Here is a 15,848-nt window from a genome sequence, read left to right on the forward strand (position 1 = left end):
GATGAGAAAGCTTGTGGTTCCTTTGATAGTTAATGTATCTCAAGTTCTCAACTACGACGAACCCATGACCTAGGGCGGTTACACCATTCAAGGTACCTGGCGTTGGATGTCTCGTGGAGATTAGAATTTTACGATAAACGTTTTTTTAGAGGGTTTTACGATAAATGTTTCATGAGAGTGCTTTTCTGAGTCTGTCAGTCAGAACTGTCATATGGATAAGATAATACTAATAGTCAGACAGCAATTTTGAGACACAGTTACCTGTTACCAGTACTGCTGCCATTCTAGGGCTTAAAGTCAGAGGGGCGGCAGGAGCTCAGTTAGTAATTACTCTCCCGAGGAATTTTGTAAAGCACATTACATGCTTTTAAAAAATCGCATATTCACACATACAAGTGACGTTTTGATTGGTCAATTTCTTCTACGTTTCGGGTTTGATTGTACTTGTGGAATATTTTTTCCAGGGCTTACATTCCCACGCCAGGTTTGTAGTTACTCAAAATCAGAGGGAACCATAATGCCAAATCACTGTCGTTTTTGTTTTGAGCTGAGTCAAGTTGGTGGTGCATCGTTATCTCGTGGATCGGAACATTCTCAGAACAAAACAAACATGGCACGACCGATTTCAGGAAACCGGCCTTTTTTCCTCACATACATCTTAAAACCATGGGGGCCCCGGCCCTAAGTTAGGCAGCTTTGTTTCGGTGAGAAATGTACGCTTGGTGTTGGGGAAAAGAAGCCGTTCAACGAACAATAAGCAATCAAGAGGCCGTGACCTTGCGGCGATTTCAAAGTTTGGTTCAACTGATCGCCATTTTTTGTTGCGCGGTCCTTTCCGCTCTGCCTATACAATCTCAGACGTATAAATTTCAACACCAAATAATGAGGAACAGCAGGAAGCATGGGTGGGGCCTTTCTTGTTACAAATTAGTACTCCGTAGGACCGAACACGCTGGTTGTGTTGCGTTGATTTTGTTCAGATTTAGGTTTGGAGTGAAGTGGAGATAGGGCTCAGATATGTACGCGGACACTTGCCACTCCATTCCATGTGTGCGCCTATCTATCCGGAACCTGGGATTTGCTCTGATCCATCTAGTCTAACTTGCCCCATGCCGCCTAGGGCATCACTTCACCTCACACATCCCTCTCATGAAATCCCTCTCGTCTGCGGCACTCCCAGCTTCTCTTTGTGAGGTTCTTGTCTTGTACGCTGACCGGAGAAGCCTCGCCGAAGCAGACACCCCAAGTCCCTTTCCACATACCCTGCCCGCCATACCCGCATGTTTTTGCGGCCAGGAGATTTCGAATTTTCGATTTCCATTGGTGAAAATGAAATCAATCCTGCACGGAGAAGCGCTCAAACGAGGCAGCAAATGGTATCATTTTTAGGTGAGCAGTCGCTGTGGTTGTGACTTGGCGAGGCAGCAGTTTTGTGCGTCGACAGCAGGTGACATTTTGGCGAGACCGTCACGCACCGCCGTCGTCAAGAACCTATGTACGGGCCGAACGGCACGTCTGTTTGGTCCCCTGCTCCAAATCTAAGCGGCAGTGCTTACCAACACTGCTGTTGGCATGTAATTATGCTTTAATTTGGTATGAAGCAAAGGAAGTAGTAGGTCCTAATCATTGTCATCCATAATGGTCTTTATCATTTCAGATTTCAGTGTCGAAAACCGGAATCATGCGTTGCTTCTCTACAGTACTAGAGCACCACTTGGTCACATCTAATGTCATTTACCTAAACGACTCTCTTGTCCTACTTAAAACAAAGTCAGTAAAACATAGCAAAGGGTTTAAGAAACCCTAAAAAGGGTTTAAGAAACTCAGTAATCTCATGCCAAAATGTTCATTTTGTATAACATTGACAGAAGTTGATGTTGATGAATGTCACTATGGGCTGTCTAGCATGGCATTTAGGGTGTCATGCTTTTCTAATAGTCTGGTTATGTGTATCCTCCATGTATCAAACACTCCTGATATTATGTTGTTACTGAAGCTTGTGTTTTATATCAGCTTGTATCTAGACACTTTTTAGGAATAGATAAATTCATTTTTGGGCACATTTGAGACAAGAATTATGGAGCGGAGGGAGTATCTTTTATTAAAAAAAAGTCATGTTCTATAAGAAATGAAAAATGGGAGAGGCTACTCATAGCTGTAAGATCAAGATGTTCTAATCACTTTTGCACCCGAGTAAATTCTGAAGTCTGATTTAAGCGGTTGGTGACTTAAAAATAGCTACTATTTCATAAATGGAGAATCAAACTATTACTCTCAATAGCAAAATAATATAATTGACGTATCTATAAACGGAGAATTAAACTAATTAAAGCACTACTCGGAATAGCAGCAGGAGTAACGTATGATCTTGCACCCAGAATGATCATCGAGTAGTACAAAAGCGCTCCCACACCTGCCATGCCCGCCAGTTCACCACTGCCGTGCGCGCTCTCGCCGTGCGCTCCCCACGTCTCACCAAACCGTCACAAAAGTCCGCCTTCGCCCCAAAACCACCACGTCCCCTGCCGTGCCGTGCCCCTCTATAAACCCCTCCCCGGCCCACAAAAACTCCCAAAGCCAGGCAAAAGAGGCAACCGCTGCCCCAGACGCAAACTGCTGCCTGCCCCCATCCACGAGGTCCGCGCGCTTGCTCGCTCTCGCATGGCCGCGCCGCCGGCGACGACGACAAGCCACGGCCGGCGCGCGCGGGCGGAGATGTGCGCGGCGGCCGTGGTGTCGGCCGCGGAGGCGGCGTCGTGGTGGTGCGCCGTGGCGCTCGTGGCGCTCGTGCTGCTGGGCGCGCTCCGGGCGGACTACGATGCCGATGCCGATGGCGGCGAGGCGGTCTACTTCCGGGGCGCGCGGCTGGGCGGCGGGCGGCGGCCGTGCGAGGAAGTGTACGTGGTCGGGGAAGGCGAGACGCTGCACAGCATCAGCGACAAGTGCGGGGACCCGTTCATCGTGGAGCGGAACCCGCACGTGCATGACCCCGACGACGTCTTCCCGGGGCTCGTCCTCGCTCTCAGGCCCACAAAGAACACCTGATTATTAGCTTTCTGCCGCCGGCAATTTGGCGTTGCGTGCAAGCGCCGGCGGGGATGAGCAACGCACTCGAAGAGTTCCTGTTTGCTACTTTGCTAGCTCCCTTCTTCTTAAGCTTCCTTTTGTTTGTTTGCAACTACTCATCTTGATAAGTTTCTTCCCAAGAGGGGAAGGGATATAGTAAGTGTATATATTATAAAAGAGAACTGAAGAAAGCATACATAGTTGAAGCTTGAATGGGCCGGATCTAGCTTGCTTTATATTCTTGTGTTGATCGAACTCTAACTTCTTTAATGTTGAGTTATCACTTCTTGGTGTGGTATTTCTTTTCGTTTGACAGGATCCTTCACGTGCTAGCTAAGTTCATCGACATATGTTTTTAATATTAGAACAGTTAGTTCAAATGTTTAGGAAATTGTCTTTTTTCTTTTGAAACGGAATGTTTAGGAAATTGTAGGTATACACGATCGGTAGTCGTCAAGTCGAGGGGAGCTGAGTGCTGATCGAGACAAAGAAATAGAAAATAGTACTCCGGCCCTTCCATTCAGGTTGAAGTACGAGCGCCTTTTGCATGACCAAAAATCTCTAGTTAGGCACTTAGGCTACTAACGCACGGCAAGGAAGCCATCGAGCCAAACTCCAAACCAAGAAGCAGTCGAAGCAGTTGCCAAAAAAATGCAGCGCAAAAGTGTAACGTATGTACCAACTAATGTTTAGTATTCAGTGTTTCCAAAAAAAAAAACTAGTGTTCAATATTAGGTTATTAGCTACTCCCTCCGTCCCATATTAACTGACTTTTTATTACATGTACCTAGACGTTTTTTAAACATAGATACATCCATATTTGGACAAACTTAAGTCACTTAATATGGGACGGAGTGAGTAGGTTTTTTTACCAGCTCGGGTACATAACAGAACCAAAATTTCAATATCAATTAAATTGCATTCCGATTAATTTAATAGTTTGAAATATTAACAAATAGTTGTTTGATTGATATATCATTATTATTTTAATAACTCAACATTGTTTTGTTACCATAGGATTATTATTTTAATAATATTTAATATCATTGCTATTTTATTTTCACAGTATAAGTGCATGACATGTGTGATGTGTCCACCTAAGTAGGTCGGACCGGTAGAAAGCTAGAAGCAAGCGATACAAATTACTCCATCCGTTACCACAAATCATTATTTTGATTTTATTTTTATTTATTTATTTTGACAGCGGATCTGATTTTATTTAAATAGGTAATCAGAAAAAACTATAATTACAAAAAATGAAATAAACAAAAGTTATGTCAAAACCTTTGAAGCAAACTTTTTTTTCCAGAAAAGTTGGTCGGTACTTGTTTTGTACACGGGTCATTAGCCAATGGGCTTTAAGGTAGCAATACAGCCCATAGCCCCACATGGTGCAAAGGTAGCTGGCCCAATTCTTCTGCACACAGCCTAGCAAATTGTTTGGAAATCGAGCGGGCAGCCTGAGCCCAGTCGAGAGAAAGGCCTCAAACCAGAGCTGATGTGGAAAGAGCCGGGTCGTTTCATTCGGCTCTCATAAACTGCCGCAGCCTGCTCTAAAAAAATTAAAAAAAATAACTGCCGCAGCCGCCATCCAAACTCCAAAGTCCTGGTTATTACAAAAATCCTGGTTAGTGCGAGCTTATTAGCAGTATCATCAATACAAGAAGCTAATTCCTGGAAGATATCTAACGTGAGATTACAGCATGTCAAGATCACATTAACCTGAAGACAAAAACTGGATAGCGACTCCTGTCAGTTTCCTGGTGAGAATTGGTTGCAGTGCCGAACCTGATAAAAATCCTCTGTATAGCCGGTTTTGAAGTGGCCATTCTTGTCCACGAATGTTGTACTCAGTGAACTCATCTGCATTACAGACGAGACGATAGTGCCATATAGTATGGTGCGCATGTAACTCCCGCTGCAATTACATAAAATTAAAACAACGACAAGAATTTAGAATTGGATGGACTACAATTTGCGATATTGTAATCAAAACCAACTCTAAATATGATTGTCGTGCCTAGAGATTATTGCTTCTGGCACTATCTGAAGCTATAAAAACAGACAGAGTATGTCTGTATGTACGCTGAAGGACAGGGGAGCGGCCTGTCACGAGGCAAACGACATAGCGCACGGCTTCAGATGACCGATGGCGATGCGCCCCCACAGACTTGCACGAAATGTTGCACGGAAGAAACATCGCCATCGGACAGTCCAAACGACACCCTCCTGCAAAGAGGACAAATTAAAGGGCCCCGTGCACAAGATCGTGGCGTGCGGCATTCCTGCCTACGTGCGGTCGTACGTACTCCTTGTGTTGTGTCCAACAGCCAGCGTTTGATATGTTGCGAGCGAAGTTAAAAAGAAGGAAGAAGATTACTGCGAAATTGCGAATTGTCCTTCTCACCTAATGGCGGAACCTGCTGAAAAACAGTGTCTGGCTGTGGAAGAAGTTGGAAATAGACGAAGATGAAGGAAGACAAGTGGACGGCGTTGGCGGCTGCATAATCCATCCATCGCACTCGTCAGAGGTATTCTTAACTTATCTAAATCGATTCTCTTCGTCATGCTTAACACGTGCGTGCACAAGTTAACACTGTAGCTCGATGACTAATGGATACGGATGCATGATTTCATTCACAGGGTTCAAATCCTGGTGGCTGGTGCTCATAATTACGTTGTAGAGATTTCCTTACGGTCTTTTCATTAAAAAATGACTAATGGATACTAGGGTGAGACGTCAGTTTTAATCTGCGGTACCGCGCAGGCAAGTTCGCGAGCTGTCGTGTACAGCGTTCTACGACCGTACAAGGATTATATACATTTCTTTTCCTTTTTGATAACTGGACGGGCAGCCTGATTCCAATGACTATGGTAAAAACAAGAGAAATCACACGACACAAGCACTTTTCCAGGGATACGGACATGATACTATCGCTGGGGTTTCTTTTTCTTTCGAAAAGAGGGTATAGCCTCGTAGGATTTTGAGATATACTAATTCGGTGGCTAGACCTCCGATCAAAAAAAACAAAATCGGTGGCTAGACCTAGTAGAGCGAGATTTAATAAAATCTAAGCCCACTGAATATTAGCCGGCACGTACCCAAACGGAGAAGGGGGGTGACGTCGACGGATCCTTTTTTTCATTTGGATGAAACTCCAGGTTCCTACAACAGATGCTTGATTAGTGGCTTAGCAGACAAGAAGACACTTCTCTGGTCTGATCATGTGGCTGAGCTGTACGTATCAAGGTTTGAAACGAGAATGCAGACATTGACAGCCTAACCGAAGAAAAGGAAGATGATCAAACTGATCAGTTAGCAGTCACTACGGCGACCATATTTTGTTAGAAATATAGCAATCTTTCTGCTAGTTTGAGATATTTCGTTCGTGGGTACGGTATTCATATTTTTGTAACTGCAAAGAATTGAAAGCATGTTGCCATGATGACATATGATTTGTGGGTATCCTCTATTCCTGGTTGACGTGTAATGTGCGTGAGCGCGTGTGTATAAAAAGTGTTTCTGTTACGAATGTTGAGTTTATCATATTTTCTCTTCCTATATAAGATCGGTTTTTTAAAATAAATGGTTGGATGCGATATCTTAACATTGTATTAAAGATAAGGTTTTGAATTCGAGTCTCAGTTTCCCGCATTTTCTTAATTTTTATCCACGACATGAGGGGAGCTTTTTTCTTTTCACGTCCACGTCGAATGTGAACGTGGGTTAGATGTAAATGTATCATATCTACTCCCTCCATTTCATAATTCTTGTTTTAAATTTGTCTAAAAATGGATATATCTATTTCTAAGAAATGTCTAGATACATGTAACATTTTGACAAGAATTATGAACGGATGAAGTATTTTTCTATCAGATCGATTTTTTTGATAGAGGGTTACACGATACTCCCTATATCTTAACAACTGCGTCCCCGCAGCAGATTGCAACTCGGAGACTGGAACTATATTTTACCCGGTCCTAGCATTGGAGATTATAGGATCTGTGCAGGCGATCGATAGCGTGAAGTGCATCTACTGATAATAAAGATAGGTGCAAACGAAGATTGTTTCCACCCATAACGGATTAGGACGTACAGAGGAAGAATCTTTCCACTCCACGTAGGATCAAGCCACCGTTGGGCCGTCCTTTCACAGCATCTTCCATACCAGTAATAGTCTGATAGATCTGGCCACATCTCAATCGAAGCATAGTTAACCGCAGCCGGCAGGTTTTACACGAGAGCTCTGTCCTAACCGTCACCGATGAAGATTTAGCGTTTCCTTCACCTCCGGCCGCCGTCTTGGCGTTGGGAGGTGGGGAAACCTCAGTTCCTCCTAAGATTATTCAGAAGTGTTTGCATATTTTAATTGTTTGGTTTCGATCGGTGACGCAATGACGGAGATTGTGATGCCGTCGCGAATAAAAGTATTCTGGTTTTTCCTCTGCTGTTGTGGTGCCTCAACGGACGTCGCTGCGGAGCCACAGATTTTCAATCCCCGTGAGTTTAGTGTACCCGATCTTGTGGATCTTGGATTTTTGTGTACTCGCAGATCCGTTTATACGTATCTGTTGAGTTTTTGATAGCGTGTCATGATGTTTTTGTTGGTTTTATCTTTTGTAATTTTGGAATACTTCTCTGACATTCTGATGAAGATCTTGCGGTTCGACGACCTGCACGTTTAGGGGATCATCCCCGGCACAAGTATGACCAACGCTCATGGCTTCTCATCTTTTTGGATGAGCGACTCAAGGGGCTTTTCGAAACCGGTAGTCAAGTTCGTGCATGGATACCAGTAACGATGTTGCTGTTACAGTCTGATTGCAGTCTCTATGTTGAAGCCTCAGCATAATTTCATATTGCAAAATATGAAATCACAGAGAAGATGTCTTTAAGAGATTTCAATGTAATTTTTAATTATAAGAGTTACCTTGTAGTTTTTATAGTCTATGATCCAAAGCATTCAAAGCATTGTACCTGTAATGGTTCTCATCTTTGAATAAAGTTATAGGTATTTAAAAAAAAAATCTCAATCGAAGCATAATTAACACGGCAGACGAAACACGCCGGTAGATCCGGATGCGAAGCTTGGGTCCGACTGTCAGATCGAGCCGTCCCCATGAGATTCCGATTTGCCCTGACTCGTCCAGGTACATACGACATGGGCGTGCGTACTGTCTGCTAGTGGCCTGGGACCATAAAGCACACCACGGGGTCACCACCATGTTCAAGTCTCCCGGCAACCTTGCTAACGATGCAGGCCGCTACCGAATTCAAGGCTCTGAAAGAACGTAGGTTGAAATTAACAGGCAGACGCCGCGCCTAATCGCTGGAGCATTCATTCGGGGGCAGTCCTGCACGCTGGTATGATTCCCAACATTCTCCGATTTGCTCATGCGCGAACTTGATTGAGGCGGGTTCCATCAAAGTTCTTTATATGCGGATGCACGTACTACCAAAGTTCTACAGGGTAAAAGAAATTCGAAGCAAGTTATTGGGTAAATTAACCCAAGTGGGACTCGTATTACTACGTAAGTAGACAAAGGTTGTCAATTTGTGAATTATATGTGTGATAGGTCACCAAGAAAAACAAATAGAGGAAGAACCGAAGAAGTCGTCGTGGCACAAAAGTACAAGGCAATCCTGTCCATGGGCCCGCGGACGCAGTAGTGCGACGCTGACACGCCGGAAAGGCAGAGCCCGGAGAGAGTCCAGATGGAATCCTCGACGTCCGCTTCCATCCGAAGCCCGCGGAGAACAAATTACAACTCCTCTTCCTCCGCAGCCATAGTAGTAGCAGCGCCGTCTCCGCCACAACCCGGAGACACCCCTCGCGCGCTCCTTCCTCCTCTGCCCTTCTTCCTCAGCTGTATAAATAATCCACGTCTCTGATCTCTCTCTGCCTCTTCTCCTGCGCATCAATCGCACGGGCTTTCTGGCCACTGCGCAGTGCCTGTCTGTCTGTATCGCCTACTGCCTGATTTATTCGTTGGTTGGTGCCGCAGAAACTGCTGCGTTGCGGTTGTTCGTGGTGCTTCCGCGGGCACGTGCGTCTTCGAGTTTGCTGATGTTCATCTAATAGACCGTGGGGAGGATTCAGAATCCTCCGCGGAGAACCGGAGATCGGACTTCGGATCACTTGGTTTACTGGTCACGGTGAGTGAGTTTGCCCATGCCATGCTTTCAGGATTTAATTTAAACTGCGTGTTTAGCGAATTTTGGCATTGCAATGCTTCGTCGCATCTTACTACGTGTTTTGTGCTTCTTCTTTCTTCCTGTTGTGTCATTTGCTCTCTCCATGTGCTCTCTCAACGCTCGCCTCGCTCAACTTGTGTGAATTGTGGCGATGAGGAAACCTACAGAAATATGCCCTGTGAGAGTCGATCGCTCCAATGGCTACGTACTTACATGTCTACGTGTAAGACTCCAGGAGCCGTTTTGGTAGGATGCAAAAGGAGACATATATATGGGTGACCCAGCTTGCATCCTTAGGTTCAGGTGTACATGGTTCTTCAAATATTGTTCTTCCTTCTGGTTTGGTAGTCTGGGCTTCTTTTTTTTTGAAAGAGCAACTGCTGTCTTTCGGATATATTAGCAGGGGGAAATATGTACAAATTCACCCTTAGGCGAAAGAAAAGGTAGTCTGGACTGAGTTGTAACGCACATAACAGGAGTACTATCTGCTTAATTTCTTTCTGAGTAGTCAGAATCAGAGGTGGGAAACTAGTTTCTCCCTTCCCATCACGGTGAACTCCAACTTTTATTGAATTATTGTACTACTAAGTACTAACAAACATGTAAGGTCATTCATTATATAAGAAGGAAGACAACATGTTTTACCTTTCTCAACCTCGGAAACAACCACTGCAACACAAATGGAGAAGTGAAAGGACTCGCGATTTTCCTTTTTTTTTCATTTTACCAAGGCAAAGTAAAAGCGAAGTTGTTGAAGGCCACATGATTGATTCCGTATCCTAACAATCGAGCTCCTCTGACAAAGGAGGCCGTTACGTTGTTGCCACGTCACACGCAGGTTCTGGGTTATGTTACGACCTGGCTATCAACTTTAAGCTTATTTTTGACATCTGGTGACCAATACATTGCTGCCGATGACCCGATGTTGAACCGTCTGCATATTTTAGCTGCCTCCACAATATTAATGTTATCTCTGATTGATCTTTCCGTACTCCGGACCGTGGGTTTTGTCCTTGATCGCCTTCTGTTGCTAGCTTGCTGTGGCTGCAATCAGCGACATGTCATACGGCCGATATTTAGCAATTTTATAACTGGATATTACAGCATACTGTTTTTTACAAGAACCTGACAGACGACAGCAGAATAAAAATTACCCCTCCTAACATGTAGACTTTTTCTTTAGTTCTGCTTCCTTCCCCTGGAGATCTACTGTATAGAAGCTACTCACTGGCTAATTGTCATCAATCGGCCCTTGCGTTGTGGATGTAAAAAAATCTGTAGGGTGTGGATGGTTTTCTACAGAAACTGTTGCAAGAGGGGAAGAGATGGATTATGAACTTGTGATAAGGAAATGCAATCTAGTTTTTAGAGAATAAATTCTATCTAGTTTTTGTTTGATTAAGACTGAATCGTGTGAATACTATACAATGGTTGGTTAAATCTTAGTATTGTTTTATTTAATTAATACTGAATCATGTGACTGCGTATTGAATGATTGTCTAAATCTGAGTGTTCTTTTTTTGTGTGGGGGAGGAGGGATCGCTATCACTCTTTCAATTCCTACGTTAGACTTAAGTCCATGATCCATGTTTTTAGAATTTACCTGTAATTTATCCAAACTCAACATCCATTACAGGTATAGTGCTTTGAATCATAAATCCAAGAAATTACAAAGTAACTCCTATAACTAAGAATCACATACATTGATATAGAAGTAAATAAGTTAATATACCAGAATAAACAGATGCACAAAATAATTTCCTGAAGCTGCTTATGTAACAGCAATGTTATCTGAAACAACCTTACTCCAGTTATGTTTTTCTTTGTGCAATGTCAGCTAATCATTTATCTCCGATTTGAGATTCAGATACTAAAACAGCAAGATGGTTAACTTTGGAAAGAAGTTGATGGCAGATCAAGTGGAAGAATGGAAAGAGTATGTTTCCTTAAGTGCTCCTGAAAAGTTATTTTGGAACCTTTTGCTTTGATCTTTTGAGGAACAAAAGATTTTTTTATGTTATTTTTCCAAATTGAATTGAGCAGAAAGGTATTACTACGAAACATGTCGATTCCCACTGTTGCCGTTCTATGATGAAACATGTCACAAGCCAGTTGCCCCCGAGTCTGACAATGTTGTTAATAAATTCCCTGCAGAGATCTTATGAGTTCTTTTCCTTCCTATCTCCAGGTACTACATTAATTATAAATTGATGAAGAAAATGTTGAAGAAATACGTTCAGCAGACCCAAATCGGTGGCAAAGATTGTGAGCAAGTACTTAAGGATTTCTCAAGGGTCCTTGATGATCAGGTAAGCAGATAGCAGATGGTGCTTTCTCTTGAAATGATCATACATGGAGTTTCGCAGTTGCTTGTCCATCCCGTGATCCGTCTGTCCCCTTTCATCAGAGAACTTTGGTGTCTTCAGATGGCATGGCATAGATCATTTTTATTACTAGCTAAAATTCTTATGCGTTGCTTCTATTCAGATTGAAAGGATTGTGCTTTTTATGCTACAACAACAAGGCTACCTCGCTAGCAGGATTGAGGACTTGGGAGGACAGCGCGCTGCTATTCTGGGACGGGTTGATACATCAATAGTTTTTAAACTTCGTGAGGATTATAGAGAAGTTGGGAGAGATCTCGTAAAGCTTCTCCGCTTTGTTGACATGAATGCTACCGGTCTAAGAAAGATACTAAAGAAATTTGATAAGCGCTTTGGATACAAGTTCACAGATTATTATGTCACGACTCGTGCAAACCATCCTTATTCTCAGCTTCAGCAAGTCTTTAAGCAAGTGGTATTTTTCTGGCATTTTACATTCACAATTGTTTTGTTCTTTCTATCCGCAGCTAAGCAGCATTTCTACTACTTGTCATGCCTACCAATGCAGGGAATTGTAGCCGTTGCAGGTGCTTTATCACGCAACCTTGCATATCTGGAAGATGAGCATCGAGGAAGCTTTTTATCCATCTATGATAATCCATCAGTAGTGTTGAAGGTAATATTTTCCACGGTTTAATATTGATTCTGTGCTACGAATTTTATGTAGTTTAAGAGTATGATGTGATTCTTTTCTCTAATATTTAGGACCCCATCATAGACCAAGTAAATCGTGCAGTGCAGAAACTCACACACGCGACGAATTTTATGCAATACCTAGGACAACATGCACTTATCGTACAAGATGACACACAGAGTGGATCTGAGGATCTTGAGAAGGATGAGAGCTACCATTTCATGTCTCTGTTGCTTAACCTAGTGAACACCTTTCTTTACATGGTGAACACATATATCATCGTGCCGACTGCAGACGACTACTCAGTGAGCCTTGGAGCTGCCGCGACGGTTTGTGGCATAATCATTGGATCAATGGCAGTTGCACAAGTGTTCTCTTCGGTTTACTTCAGTGCATGGTCCAACAAGTCATACTTCAGACCTCTCGTGTTCAGTAGCATTATGCTATTCTTTGGGAACCTGCTATATGCATTGGCATATGACATGAACTCACTGATAGTTCTCCTGATTGGCCGGATACTATGTGGGTATGCAGACTTTTTCCTCTCTTCGACAAACCCTACCAATGTGATTTCGTTCTTGCTTCTCAATGACATGTATTATCCTTTATGTTTCCTGAATTTGCTCTTTTGGTCAAACTGACTACAGATTAGGTTCTGCAAGAGCTGTGAACCGTCGGTATATCAGCGACTGTGTACCTCTGAAGATCAGGCTACAAGCCTCTGCAGGATTCGTCAGTGCAAGTGCTCTTGGAATGGCTTGCGGCCCTGGCCTTGCTGGTTTTCTTCAGACAAAATTTACAATATACTCGCTCACTTTTAACCAGAGCACATTACCTGGATGGGTCATGTCCATTGCCTGGCTTCTTTACTTGGTGTGGCTGTGGTTTTCATTCAAAGAGCCAGAACACTTCGCCAAGGCTGCAGTCAGTACACCGCCTTCTGAATCTAGTAAGCTCTCTGAACCCACAGTATCATTTTGCCAGTGGCAAGAAATGTTATATTTTTGTTCTTCTTGAACATCAATGTGTTCTGTATGATTCCTTTAAAAAAAAAGTGTTCTGTATGAAAACACAAACTACATTGTAACACTGAAATTTATTCTTGCACGATAAGCGAGTGTACTCTACCACTGGCATTATGCTGAGAATCATCATGGTTTGTTGTAATAACTTCTTGTTAAAATAGGTCATCAAGAAAGTGCTAATTTGGAGGAAGGCCTAGCACAACCTTTACTTCAAGATTCAGATGAGAGGATGGACGAGAACGCAGAGGATAATGATGATAATGAAGAGACTGAAAATTCCCATGCACCAGCAACATCATTTGTTTCAGCATATAAATTGCTGACACCGTCTGTGAAGGTTCCCCCTACATTTCCCTTATCTACTAGTACTGGTATTCTTTATTCCTAAAAAAAAAACTAGTACTCTTTTGTTTTTCTCTGAACTCAAGCGTGCCAACAACTCAATTTCTTTATCCATAGCATGAGATATAGTGTCTTGGAGTTAATAATATTCTTAAAATTAAAGATTTTTCAATTACTAGAAGTGAGCCTGAGGTGTACAAGTGACACAAGAGTAAACAAGAACCGTATTTACACACCATATCAAGTGAGCCTGAGGTGTTCAGAGGAAAATCTGTTGAAAGTTGAAACTGCCAGCTTCTATATTTCTTTTTCCTTTGATGACTTCACATGCGCGGTTATTTTGATCATTTCTCAGGTCCAGCTATTGATATACTTTATGCTCAAGTATGCGATGGAAATTTTGCTCTCTGAATCAAGCGTCGTCACCACATACTATTTTAACTGGAATACAAGTGCTGTGGCTATCTTTCTAGCGATTCTAGGGTTGACTGTTCTTCCAGTCAATGCCGTTGTTGGGAGCTACTTTACAAATTGGTTTGAGGACAGGTAACTTCTCTTTACAAGACAAATCAGATTATATGAAATCATTCCCTTCTCTAGAACTCTAGAAGCATTATAATTTTTACAAATTCGCTTTTCTTGCTTTCTTATGAGGCATGCAATTCGCTTAGACTGTACTACTATAGGCTAGGCATATAGCCAGTATGTATTGAAAGCCACAAAAGATATGCGCTGCGCTTACAGTGTCAAAAACCCAAAATCACACTTCCAATGAGATTAAAATGAGTGAAGCCACAGTGCAAGAGACCGCAACTGCTGTTAGTATTGGTCAAAGAGATTACTGCAGTTATTGCAGATCACTCGATGATAAGGTCGTATTTCTATAGTTTTCATGACAAAAAACTTTAATTATTTGGCAGGCAAATTCTGGTGGCATCTGAAATCATGGTTCTCATTGGCATAATCATGAGCTTCCGTTACACACCACACTACTCCGTGCCACAATACGTCTCTTCTGCTCTCATCACATTCGTGTTCGCAGAGGTGCTCGAAGGTATGTGAACCGTAACCATCCCAGAGTCATTTTTCAGCATTTAGATCAGCAATATGACAATATCTGAAACAGTCATATAAATCCCGTTGTTCTTATTACCGCTTCTCCTTCCCCGACGAACGATGATGCAGGAGTCAACCTGTCCCTGCTTTCACGAGTCATGTCATCGAGGCTCTCACGAGGAACCTACAACGGCGGCCTCCTCTCGACGGAGGCCGGGACGCTAGCCCGAGTGGTCGCTGACGCCACGATCACCGCGGCGGGTTATCTAGGCCCGGACCTCCTCCTGAACGTCACCCTGTTGCCACCCCTCGTGATCTCCATAGTCTCCATTGTGGCCACGTTCTGCACGTACAACACTCTCTACTGAGGAGGCAGGCAGGCCTTTCTACAGCACACTGTACATCCTGTCAATATGGTTCCTGCCCACATTGGGTTGTGCTATTTGAAGTAGCAGCTGTTTATTTAGGACTGTAGTTTTCAATAAACGGTGTAAAAATTGTCATCGATGCAGGTGTAATGTACGAAGTAGCTGATGCATCGCGTGTAGATGCAAAGTTGTTCAGATTTGTCTCCCTGAACCTGCAAATTTTCACATGTATTGTGGATTGTGCACATCTCAGTTTGCGTTGGATTGGAAATGCAGCATGGGCAAGTAGTCATGTCGAGCTGCACGGTGTTCTACAGATTTGAAGCGACTCCGTTAGTCCGTTGCTGTGTTTCTGCTCTGTTCTGAGGCATTCATGGTGAGCTCCCCCAACGGCCGGCTCCCGGTCGCAAGGCGATTAACCAGGCCATAACTCCGGTGCGCGCGCCAGATGCAGGGACTCGAGCGTGTTAAATAATTCACACTGGACCGGCCCGTTTCGAGAATGCAAGATCTGCGTGCGTCAACCGTTTAGGTGGGCCGGTGCTAAATCTGCCCCCGCTGACCCTTTCCGGGCTCGGTGGGTAGGTCTCGACGAAGCAGGGAAAACTGGGAAAGGGCGTGTCAGGTCCCGTTTGACACGGCCGCCGCTCCGCACGGACATGAGCGAGATCACGGGTTGTTTTGGTGGTTCAGTCGCCCTTCCCTGCCGTTTCTTTATCACGCTTGTGGCATGTTCACTGCGGTGCGGTCTGCTGTACCAACAACCGTGCAAGCCTG

The 15,848-nt window shown here is 43.6% G+C and overlaps 2 protein-coding genes across 3 annotated transcripts; both read left to right on the forward strand.

Annotated features, from left to right (window-relative positions):
• The first annotated feature begins 2,403 nt into the window (after window positions 1-2,403).
• LOC100838759 lies at window positions 2,404-3,321 on the forward strand. The gene has a single exon (XM_003581497.4). The coding sequence runs from the start codon at window positions 2,419-2,421 to the stop codon at window positions 3,043-3,045; it is 627 nt and encodes a 208-aa protein (XP_003581545.1). The 5' UTR covers window positions 2,404-2,418; the 3' UTR covers window positions 3,046-3,321.
• A 5,475-nt stretch (window positions 3,322-8,796) lies between these two features.
• On the forward strand, window positions 8,797-15,369 carry LOC100833029 (SPX domain-containing membrane protein OsI_17046). 2 transcript variants are annotated; one of them, XM_010241984.3, is made up of 12 exons: window positions 8,797-8,951; window positions 9,073-9,223; window positions 11,130-11,198; window positions 11,451-11,571; window positions 11,750-12,061; window positions 12,155-12,262; window positions 12,352-12,806; window positions 12,928-13,229; window positions 13,467-13,642; window positions 14,003-14,193; window positions 14,568-14,701; window positions 14,833-15,369. In XM_010241984.3, exons 3-12 carry the CDS (start codon window positions 11,146-11,148, stop codon window positions 15,069-15,071), a joined length of 2,091 nt encoding a protein of 696 aa, XP_010240286.1. In that variant the 5' UTR covers window positions 8,797-8,951; window positions 9,073-9,223; window positions 11,130-11,145; the 3' UTR covers window positions 15,072-15,369. The 2 variants fall into 2 exon arrangements, with proteins under 2 accessions (XP_010240286.1, XP_010240287.1); XM_010241985.3 differs by having other exon boundaries at window positions 8,803-8,936.
• Window positions 15,370-15,848: the final 479 nt, after the last annotated feature.

Source organism: Brachypodium distachyon, chromosome 5 (assembly GCF_000005505.3).
Source record: "Brachypodium distachyon strain Bd21 chromosome 5, Brachypodium_distachyon_v3.0, whole genome shotgun sequence".
Classification (NCBI taxonomy): Eukaryota; Viridiplantae; Streptophyta; class Magnoliopsida; order Poales; family Poaceae; genus Brachypodium; species Brachypodium distachyon.

Excerpts from the sequence above, each read along its gene's own strand:
- LOC100838759 (XM_003581497.4), top strand. The coding sequence starts at position 2,419 with ATGCCCGCCAGTTCACCACTGCCGTGCGCGCTCTCGCCGTGCGCTCCC.
- LOC100833029 (XM_010241984.3), top strand. The coding sequence starts at position 11,146 with ATGGTTAACTTTGGAAAGAAGTTGATGGCAGATCAAGTGGAAGAATGG. Across the intron at positions 11,199-11,450 it reads CAAGTGGAAGAATGGAAAGA|GTACTACATTAATTATAAAT; the intron begins GTATGTTTCCTT and ends TCCTATCTCCAG. Across the intron at positions 12,807-12,927 it reads ATTGGCCGGATACTATGTGG|ATTAGGTTCTGCAAGAGCTG; the intron begins GTATGCAGACTT and ends AACTGACTACAG.